This window comes from Salminus brasiliensis, chromosome 24 (assembly GCF_030463535.1).
Source record: "Salminus brasiliensis chromosome 24, fSalBra1.hap2, whole genome shotgun sequence".
NCBI lineage: Eukaryota > Metazoa > Chordata > Actinopteri > Characiformes > Bryconidae > Salminus > Salminus brasiliensis.
The window spans coordinates 3,740,478-3,751,597 of NC_132901.1; the positions used below are offsets into that span (position 1 = coordinate 3,740,478).

Below are 11,120 nucleotides of genomic sequence, written 5' to 3' on the forward strand. Positions count from 1 at the left end.
AGTTGGCCCGTTTCATCAACAGGTAAAAATGGGTATAAGGAGCTCCAGCGTTGAGCTGTGGAGCTGTGGAGCTGTGCTTTATGGAATGATGGTGCTCCATCCAATAAGTCTGGGATGAGTTGGGGATGAGGTGAGTTGGTGATAATCCTGAGCTGACTAACGCTCTCGTCACTGAATGCAATCAAATTCTCACAGCAGTGCTCCTCCAAATTTTAGTAGAAAGGTGTCTTCCCTGGCAGTAGAGAGAGTTACCCCAACAAAAGCAGGATCAACTCTTTTAAATGCCGTTAATTTTGGAAGAAGCAGTGAATGAACAGGCGTCCCAATACTTTTGTCAATATAGTGTAGAGTCCCTAAAGTCTTTACAGGAAGCCCCAGCAGTGTGTGTAGCTGGGAATGGGTACACTTGACGTGCTTTGGCTTGCTTAAGGAAATTCCCATGTAAGGCTGGGAACTGTTTACCCTCGTCTTAATGACGACGACTCCGTCTGATAAATGATGAGAGTGAACGGCGGATTCTGGAAGGTGGGAAAGTTCACCACTGGTTTAATCTGCTGCTGTCTTAGAGGCCTGACACCAGTGTTTGTGGAAATGGGGGTCAGCAGAGCTCCGAGAGGGGGGCGGGACAGCGGGGCAGTTCACCCTTACAGTGAAGATGACCTCATTCCCTTTAAGCGCTAAGCGCTCCCCACTTCTCGTAGAGCTTAGAAGCCTTTTTTTGGACAGAAGCACCAAACAGTGTATGAACCAAAAGCCTGTGAAGCGGTTAGCCTTTAGCTCACTGCTGCGCTGAGTAGAAGCTGCTGCTGCTGCTGTGTTGATTGTGTGTGTTTCAGGATTCCTCCTTTCCTCCATCCTTGGTTGCCTGGTTCCTCCAGAACTCATCCCTAGGTCATGCCATCTGCCAACTCCCGCCCCTTCTAGCCTCGACTCTGCCCCATCACTTTTTCCTCACTCCATGCCTTCACCTTCCCCTCTGGCCACACCTCGCACCGCTGCTCGAACCTTTGCACGTCTTCTGCCCTTAATCTGCGGACCCTCCTAGGCGTAGAGCTTGTTCCCCGAGCTCCGCTGCTCCCTCTCGCTGCAGTACCTCAGTTCCCTCGACCGTAGTCCATGCGCCCCTCCACTGTCAGTGCCTGGAGTAGAAGCCTCTGGACTGGCTCCTCCATTCTGCACGACTCCCCAGGTGCGTCGTCTTGCTGACCCGTCGCAGGATCGGCTGACCCTCCCTCGGCTTTCTCAGCTTTCCGTTATTCTGCTGTCTTCTAGCAGCCGGTCTCCACATTACGTCCGTCGTTAGTAAGAAGTACGTGTAGAAGTAAGGAAGGACTAAGAAGTACTTTTCCACAATCCGGCGCCAACCAGAGGAGGATGGGTTCCCCTACTGAGCCTGGGTTCCTCTCAAGGTTTCTTCCTGGCTTCTCAGGGAGTTTTTCCTTGCCACCGTTGCCCTCGGCTTGCTCCTTAGGGGTCTAGGCCCGGATTCTAGCCTTATTCACTAGCGACACAACAGGCTAAATTCAATGGAGTATTTAATCGGACGTCCGTCTTACTTATCTGACCTCCATACTTTCAACCCCCACCCCCCCTTACAGCCCCCTCTCATATTATCAGAAGCTGATGGCATGGTCTGAACTAACAGACTTATCCTCTGACCAATCTGACCTCCTATAAATTCCAGCTCCGTCCTTCTCCCACCAAGCAGAAGCCACCTGAGCTCCAGCCCAGAGTTCTCAGAGTTCTCCCCCTTCCCTTACAGTCTCCTCCCATATGATCAGAAGCTGATGGCCTGGTCTGAACGCCCCTGATCAAAATAAAGATTTTTAGAGCACTGCTCAGGTGAATGTGTTTATTATCACTGATGATTCACTCCATTTCAGAAAGCATTACTGTACATCATACTGACGCTAACAGCTAACAGCTAACAACGGTTCTACCTTCAGTGTTAGAACATGTGGAGGCATCTGGAGCCGAGCAGAGTCTTCAGAGCTGAAACGATGACCAGCTGTAGCCATAAGACACGTCTCTGGACAACTTGGCTATGATTAGTCAGATTCAGTGGTGGATTTATCTGTTTTACCTTCTGTTAAATGAGACATAAAATAATATGTCATATAAACAACTAAACAGAGCCTAAATGCTAACTCCAGCCACACAAGAGAAGGGAGAATGGCTGGGCAGAGGCTAAAAGCTAATGCTAGACGCAAAATAGCAATCAGTGCTACAGTTATTAGTGCTGAAGGACTGAGATGCTAATCTACTTTTAATAGCTTTGGTAAAGCTAACGCTAGGCTGACCGCTACTGACTGTGCTGACTGGACACAGCGAGAACTTAGAAAGCAACACCATCCAGTAAGACTTGAGAATAGTTACAGCAAATACGTTTGTTCGGATTTGGATTTGCTACAGTTCTAAGCTACGCTACGCTAGGCTAGGCTGTGCTATGGTATGCGGCCAGTCAGTCATATACACTGAGTAATAACTGACGAGCTCCTTCAGGCAATAAACAGACGCTAACGGCTAACTGCTGCCTCTGAGGTAAGAAAACACTTCATGAGGTAAAAATGATCCATTTCTGAGTGAATATTGGTAATATGTATCAGTTCTAACTGAATATTGATTATTTTAAAGCTTTAACTAAATCACTTTCACATTACTGTGGTAAAACGTCTGGTTATGACTGAGGACTTTAGCTAGCTAACAAGCTAACTAGCTGTAATGGAACGTTAATGGCATTACTTTTATGCTAATGACTTTTAGGTATTAGATAGTGTGGTTTTAATTAGCATGAGGGAATTGTAGCTACGTAGCTAAGTAGCATTATGTTGTAATGAAATCCGACTTTAATGGTTTAAACGAAGTTTTCAAATCTGAATCTTTTCACATCGCCAAGCTTTTTCACAACAGCCGTCCCCATTATCAGCCACTTCCCCGAAGTCAGCATTTCCGCCCTAGATGCACAAGATTACTACGTTGTTGTCATCTATGTCAAATATATCAAATATAACATGGATATTTGACGTAGTTTAGCATGTGATTGTGATTTTTGTCATGTTACATTCCCATTAGTTAGCTAACTAGCTACGTCTTTTTTCAGTCATTAGCACGGGGAGCTAGCTAACCATAAACACTCATTCACACCATAAAAGTTTTTCAGGACGGGTTTGTGAGCATAAATGTGGGTATTTATTTATACATATTTCATATTTTTATTTAATAGCTTTTTTGTTTTACTTCAGATATTTAAAAAAAAAAATATTCTATATTGGACAAGTCACGTCTGACCTCACGTCTGATCTTCACTATTTTCTTTCCTCAAAATGACCTGTGCTGCATAAAGCAGGGTTGATTTACTATAATTTACCTCAGTAATCATATTTTTAAAAGGTTTAAAGATGTCTGAGGTGGCGTCAATCTTCTGTTGATGTTTTGTCAAAATTTCAGGGTTGATTCAGTATGAATTTAGGGAGCAAAATTGACGATGAATAAACATAAGATTGGATTATTGATTCAATGAATGACGTTAACGGCGACAGTTTAACGTTGACTTAATATCTATTCAATGACTGATGAATGCCTCATTAACACACACCTCAAACAGTAACACTAACCCCACCAGAAACCTCATTAACACACACCTCAAACAGTAACACTAACCCCACCAGAAACCTCATTAACACACCTGAAACATTAACACTAACCCATCAGAAACATCATTAACACACACCTCAAACAGTAACACTAAGCCCATCAGAAACCTCATTAACACACACCTCAAACAGTAAGACTAACCCCATGAGAAACTTCATTAAAACACACCTCAAACAGTAAGACTAACCCCATGAGAAACTTCATTAAAACACACCTCAAACAGTAACACTAACCCCATTAGAAACCTTAACACACCTCAAACAGTAACACTAACATCAGAAGAAACCTCATTAACACACACCTCAAACAGTAAGACTAACCTCATTAGAAACCGCTAAGAGTAACACTAAGCCCATCAGAAACTTCATTAACACACACCTCAAACAATAACACTAACCCCATTATAAACCTCATTACGACACAGCTCAAACAGTAACACTAACCCCATTAGAAACCTCATTAACACACACCTCAGAAATTCCTACTAACCCCATTAGAAACCTCATTAACACACACCTCAAACAGTAACACTTACCCCATTAGAAACCTTATTAACACACCTCAAACAGTAACACTAACACCAGAAGAAACCTCATTAACACACACCTCAAACAGTAAGACTAACCTCATTAGAAACCGCAAAGAGTAACACTAAGCCCATCAGAAACTTCATTAACACACACCTCAAACAATAACACTAACCCCATTATAAACCTCATTACCATGCACCTCAAACAGTAACAATAACCCCATTAGAAACTTCATTAACACACACCCCAAACAGTAACACTAACACCAGTAGAAACTTCATGAACACACACCTCAAACATTAATACTAACCCCATCAGAAACCCCATTAACACACATCTTAAACAGTAAAACTAACCCCATTAAAAACTGCATTAACATACACATCAAACAGGAATACTAACCCCATTAGAAACCTCATTAACACACACCACAAACAGTAACAATAACCCCATTAGAAACCTCATTAACACACACCTCAAACAGTAACACTAACCCAATCAGAAACCTCATTAACACATGCCTCAAACAGTAACACTAACCCCATTAGAAACCTCATTAACACATGCCTCAAACAGTAACACTAACCCCATTAGAAACCTCATTAACACACACCTTAAACAGTAACACTAACCCCATTATAAACTTCATTAACACACACCTCAAACGGTAAAACTAACCCCATTAGAAACCTTATTAACACACACCACTAACAGTAACACTAACCCCAGTAGAAACCTCATCAACACACACCTCAAACAGTAACACTAACCCCATCAGAAATCTCATTAACACACACCCCAAACAGTAACACCTCATTAACACACACCTTAAACAGTAACACTAACCCCATGAGAAACTTCATTAACACACACCTCAAACAGTAACACTAACCCTATAAGAAACCTCATTAACACACACCTCAAACAGTAACACTAACCCCATATGAAACCTCATTAACACACACCTCAAACAGTAACACTAACCCCATAAGAAACCTCATTAACACACACATCAAACATTAACACTCACCCCATTAGAAACCTTATTAACACACACCTCAAACAGTAATACTAACCCCATAAGAAACCTCATTAACACACACCTCAAACAGTAACACTAACCCCATTAGAAACCTCATTAACACACACCTCAAACAGTAACACTAACCCCATTAGAAACCTCATTAACACACACCTCAGGAACTCAACAAATGTAAACCCATTACATCACATCTTCTCCACCTCATTAAACCCTTCTTATTTTACACCACCTTCATCATCTACTACCACACCACATCCTCCCTCACGAACAGACCCAATTCCTCAGATTCGGACTCAACCCAGAACAGTCCTCCTTACCAACTATCCTACATCACTGGACCTCTTCACTGGTTCAGAAGCTCGCTCTTCCACACTCTTCCCTAGACTACAGCTGATCTCTGAGCTGAAACTATCCCTTTAATCAATGCTCTCGTCTGGACTACGGTGGACTGATGCTAGCGTAGCAGTCTTCCTGTAAACCATGTGATCCACCAAGCCCATTTCAGTCCACTTCAGGAGGTGGAAACATCTGCTCATCTTCAGACTTTTAATTCAGACAAGGCCTTGATTCAGCCCATCTGCTTCCAGTCATCCAGACAAGGCCTTGATTTGGGAAGCTCATACAGTATCTTCATCTAGATGAAGAAGCGTCTTTCAGAGAAGAGCACAGAAGGTGTATTAGCTTTGACCTTGTCCTGAAACAGTGTCCATATCACTACACACTAATTCAGCCGCTCAGCCATACTGTCCCCGCCCGGCTTTTATTCCATGTTGATGTTTGCTTTTTTTGTCCGTACTGTCCTTGATGTCTGTATTTCTTGGAAAATGAAATTCGGCCGCTCTAGACATAGCTCCAAATCCGACTATTCTAATGTAGCACTGTTCTGAAGCTAATAAGGCATTTAGAACGAGAGCTAGCCAGGCTAACGTGCAGCCTCCACACAGGGGGGGTAGCTCAACACAATATATATATATATATATACACACACATACATACATACACACACTGCCTGACCACCACTAGATTTAACTAAGCAAATAGATAAGAGGATAATTGTAGCCTTAAGAAAACCACTTGCTAGTGAGGCTAACCGGCAGAAACGGCTTTAGTTTGCTAAGGACAGAGATTTATGGTACAGAGGTAGATCTACTTCACTACTGTACTAAAGTACTAAAATACTGTACCTGTATCTACTGGAGTATTATATACTTTTTTACTACATATTTTAGTGTTTACATTGTTTATGTGCTGCATCGTTACTCGATACAATTATAACAAACCATTTCAAACCCACATCATCACCTCCAGAGTACTAGATGGCGCTGTCGGGTTTGATGAAGCCGCCTCAGCATTGTACAGAAAATGTTGAGTACCTGAGTGCCACTCAAGTCACTTTTACTCAAGTCTGGGTCTCTAGTACTTTCTACATGTCTGGCTAGTAAGCATAAAGATTGGACTCTGGAGCAACGGGAGGACGATGTGGTTCAGGGAGAGTCCATTGTTACACATGGACCGGCCACCAGACCTGAACCCCATTGAGAATCTTTGGGATCAGAGAAGCAGATGCACACTAGCAGACATAGAATACCCATAATGCACATGTCCCAAATCTGTGTTCACTACCTTTAGTGGAATTCTGTTCCCTATAATAGTGCCCTATATAGTGATCTGGTCTTACTGGTTGAGTAGTACCATAGTACTTGTGTTGTGTGATGTGTCAATCAGGTGTAAATCTGCTACACTTGACACCCCTAAGGCATGCTTTTGTTCACACTATAATTAACGCTATGATGGCGATGGTATCTGGAACTGCTGTTCCCTGTTCCTGCAGCTGGTGGCAGCAGAGGACACAACTAATCTGTGCAGTTACCATGCGATCGATCCAGGGTGAAGCCAAATCTCACATCTGCGGCCTGAATTCACCCCCTAATACCTGAGGACCCTGAGGAGCATCTTATTTAGCCTGCTACATTATTTAGCATTAGACTGTTAGCCAACGTTAGCCTGACATAAGCCAATGAATGTGGAAGACCCTTATTCATGGATGGGAGACCCGAGTTCCCTTCCTAGCTGAAGGCTACACCAATGAAACTGGGAAGTGAGCCTCCAAAATGTCTTCAAACCTGCTATGGTCAGGTCTTCTTGCTAACTTCCTGTTAGTGATCATGATGGACTACAGCTGGTAGCTTCTCAACGCCCACATTACCTGCCCTGAGTTGACTGACCAACACACAGTGCAACGGGAAAGTCCAGGGAGGTCAGTGCAGATCTGAGGAGGACGACTGTAGTAGACGTGTGCTGCTGAAGAGTGTCCCTACATGCACCAGCTGCATCTCCTACAGACAGCAGCTAAGACAGTACGCCACCTACTGGTCAACAGTAAGTATTACAGAGGGAGAAGATCTTACAGAGTGAAGCGATGATGTAAAGCTCTCTCTTACAATTTAAAAATAGGATCAAACTGATTGATTGATTGATGTTTATGAGCATTGTTACATCGTTCGTTTGATCTCCTGTTTTATTTTCTCAGCAAAGACAAATCAGCTCATAAAATCATCTTCCTGTTTTAACTGCAGGTGAACAGAGGACACGCGGACACTGTGCGGAACTCGCCATGGCAACCGAGCAGCTCTTTCTATTGATGACATCACAATGGTGGAGCTCCCTGTCACAGTCTTCCGAGCTCGGAACTCCTTCACTTCTTCTCAGGACACTGAGGAAGAGACAAGCTGTCCGACTTGGTCCTGACGTTTGTCTTAGCGATTGACTTAGCAGCAGTCGTAGCGGTTTACTTAGCGACAGTCTTAGTGAACGTCTTAGTGGTAGTCTTAGCGACAGTCTTAGTGATTGTCTTAGTGACAGTTTTAGTCTCACTGACTGGCTTAGAGATTTAGTGACTACCGTAGTTATTGGCTTAGTCACAGCCTTAGCTATTAGCTTAGTCATAGTCTTAGAGACTAAACTGGTGATTGTCCTAGCGACAGTCTCACTGATTGGCTTAGCGACTTAGTGACTGGTGTAGTTTTTGGCTTAGTCACAGTTTTAGCTACTACCTTAATCATAGTCTTAGAGACTAACTTAGTGATTGTCTTAGAGACAGTCTTAGGGATTGTCCTAGCCACTGGCTTAGTGACAGTTTTAGCTGTTGGCTTAGCATTAGACTTAGCCACTGGCCTAGCTTATAGTATTAGTGACTAGCTTAGCAATAGCGTTAGAGACAGTCTTAGCTATTGGCTTAGTCACATTCTTAGCTGTTGGCTTAGCGACAGTATTAGCAACTGGCTTAGCCACAGTGTTAGTTATTGTCTTAGCTGTAGGGAATTGCAGGTTCTTCATCCAGCAGTAGATGATGGAGCAGGAGTCTACAGCTACAGGTCATTCATACAGTTCTGCTGGAATCTGATCTTACAGATCCACACTTTGTTGCTTTGATTAGATTTTAGATTTAGGTCTCGGGATCCATGTTTACTCTCTGTGATGTGAACTGGAATAAGCTCTGTTAGGAGCTTCATTAAGAGCTAAGAGAATTGTAGGCACTACCTACTCCATTCTAGACGTCAGTCTGTACAGACTCCAACCCTTATGTCCTGTATTTAGATGTTGGGCGGCGAAAGAGGAAAAGAAAGGAGGAGGGCAGCCAGAGGTTCTCACAGAGAACAACCGAGGTTGCCAGAAGTAAAAGCCCGGTAAGGAAGAGAAGGAAGGGAGAAGTTAGCCAGCCCAAGATAATGACCAGAAGACAGCGGAGCGACATCAAGCCAGGTTAGCTCATTGGCCAGACCACTGCACACAAGGAAGTGGTCCAGTATTTAGTGCAATAGCCTGTGCTGCTATTAGATAGACTCCTGAGAGATGATGGGGAGAGAGCTGATGTTCAGCTTCAACACTGTTTGTTTTCCACAGACACTTTTGCCTCTCTCTACGTCACTGGAGAGAAACTGGGAGAAGGAGGCTTCGGCGCCGTCTTCGAGGGAACCCGGGTTTCCGACGGCCTACAGGTTCTTAAATCACCCCTCCAGAACTTCATTATCTCATCTGTTCCCTTTTCAGTCCTCATAACATTCACACCTCGTCTCCTCTCTGTCTGCAGGTGGCCGTTAAATTCGTCACCAAGCGGGACGACGATGAATACGTCCAATGCGTAAGTGCACCTGGAAGCCAGGTTTTACTGTCCGATCACACATCACGCTCCCAGACTTCACTGCACTCACCTTTCCACCAACCTTGCCCTGTGTTCCTGTTCTTCCAGCCTGTTCAGCTCAAGACCGTGCCCATGGAGGTGGCTCTAATGAACAGGATGAGCCAGCCACCCACCAGCAATGTGGTGAAGCTCATCGAGTGGTTCGATGAGCCTGAGCGCTACATCCTGGTCCTGGAGCGCCCAGATCCTTGCCAGGACTTGCAGTCCTTGATCGACCAGTGGGGAGGTTCGGTCAGTGAAGAGATAGCCAGGGACATCATGCTCCAGACGGTGGAGGCAGCAAGAACGTGCCAGAAGCGAGGTGTCCTGCACAGAGACATCAAACTGGAGAACTTCCTGATCAACACAGACACCTCAGAGATCAAGCTGATCGACTTCGGCTGTGGGGACTGGGTCAAGAAAGGCGGATACCGTGAATTTGCAGGTAAACTGGAGTCTAGGGACGAAATTTACACGTTACCTTAGAAACATGAGTCTGAGAGGACCCATGTGTCCCTCTCATGGCCACTTCACTGGAAAGTTAACGAGCTGGACGCTCTTCTTCTTTTATGTTCTCAGGCACCTTTCAGTACTGCCCCCCAGAGTTCTTTCTAAAGGGGAGGTACCACGCCAGTCCTGCGACAGTCTGGTCTCTAGGAGTCCTACTGTTCAGGCTGGTTAGTGGACACCTTCCCTTTACAGACGAGCAGGAAATCGTGGAGGGGCTTCTGAGCTTCAAGGACCACCTATCCAATGGTGAGATATCTGAGAGCCTCCTCGAGAGACTCTTAGAAGTTCAGGACGACGTGTTCTGCACGGTCGTCTTTCTGAAATGTACTTAAGTATCTCTCTCACATCCAATCCAATCCCGTCCCTCTGCACAGAATGCTGCAATCTGATTAGGAGGTGTCTGCAGCGCAACCCATCCCAGAGGCCCAAAGTGAAGCAGATCCTGAAGCACGACTGGTTCCAGTGCAGCGTTCCTACCGAGGATCAGGTTAGCCAGGGAAAATGAGAATGACTGCTTAGAGAAGAAACAGTAGAAGCTAAAATATCTAGAGTTGTGATCGAGGAGGCGAAGGAAAGAAAAACTACTAGAAATGAAGAGGAAGATCTGAATTCTCAGCATTTCTGATCCTTAGACGTGCTTCCGTCTCCAATGCGTATCTCCTGGGTTGTGTTTCAGGTCCTGAGAACAGAGCAGCCTTCAGAGCAGAGGAGACAAACCGTCTGAAGTTGGCCCGTTTCATCAACAGGTAAAAATGGGTATAAGGAGCTCCAGCGTTGAGCTGTGGAGCTGTGGAGCTGTGCTTTATGGAATGATGGTGCTCCATCCAATAAGTCTGGGATGAGTTGGGGATGAGGTGAGTTGGTGATAATCCTGAGCTGACTAACGCTCTCGTCACTGAATGCAATCAAATTCTCACAGCAGTGCTCCTCCAAATTTTAGTAGAAAGGTGTCTTCCCTGGCAGTAGAGAGAGTTACCCCAACAAAAGCAGGATCAACTCTTTTAAATGCCGTTAATTTTGGAAGAAGCAGTGAATGAACAGGCGTCCCAATACTTTTGTCAATATAGTGTAGAGTCCCTAAAGTCTTTACAGGAAGCCCCAGCAGTGTGTGTAGCTGGGAATGGGTACACTTGACGTGCTTTGGCTTGCTTAAGGAAATTCCCATGTAAGGCTGGGAACTGTTTACCCTCGTCTTAATGACGAC

General features: G+C 44.6%; 1 protein-coding gene across 1 annotated transcript; it reads left to right on the forward strand.

Annotated features, from left to right (window-relative positions):
* Nucleotides 1–7,544: 7,544 nt before the first annotated feature.
* On the forward strand, nt 7,545–10,640 carry LOC140546326 (serine/threonine-protein kinase pim-2-like). The gene is made up of 8 exons (XM_072669514.1): nt 7,545–7,605; nt 8,824–8,988; nt 9,130–9,224; nt 9,317–9,367; nt 9,476–9,851; nt 9,986–10,162; nt 10,291–10,403; nt 10,593–10,640. Exons 1-8 carry the CDS (start codon nt 7,545–7,547, stop codon nt 10,638–10,640), a joined length of 1,086 nt encoding a protein of 361 aa, XP_072525615.1.
* Nucleotides 10,641–11,120: the final 480 nt, after the last annotated feature.

What these genes read in the sequence shown, in the direction of transcription:
- LOC140546326 (XM_072669514.1), top strand. Translation starts at nt 7,545, where the DNA reads ATGCACCAGCTGCATCTCCTACAGACAGCAGCTAAGACAGTACGCCAC. An exon ending in ACGCCACCTACTGGTCAACA is followed by an intron (nt 7,606 to 8,823) that starts GTAAGTATTACA and finishes TCCTGTATTTAG; the next exon opens with ATGTTGGGCGGCGAAAGAGG. An exon ending in ACGATGAATACGTCCAATGC is followed by an intron (nt 9,368 to 9,475) that starts GTAAGTGCACCT and finishes CTGTTCTTCCAG; the next exon opens with CCTGTTCAGCTCAAGACCGT.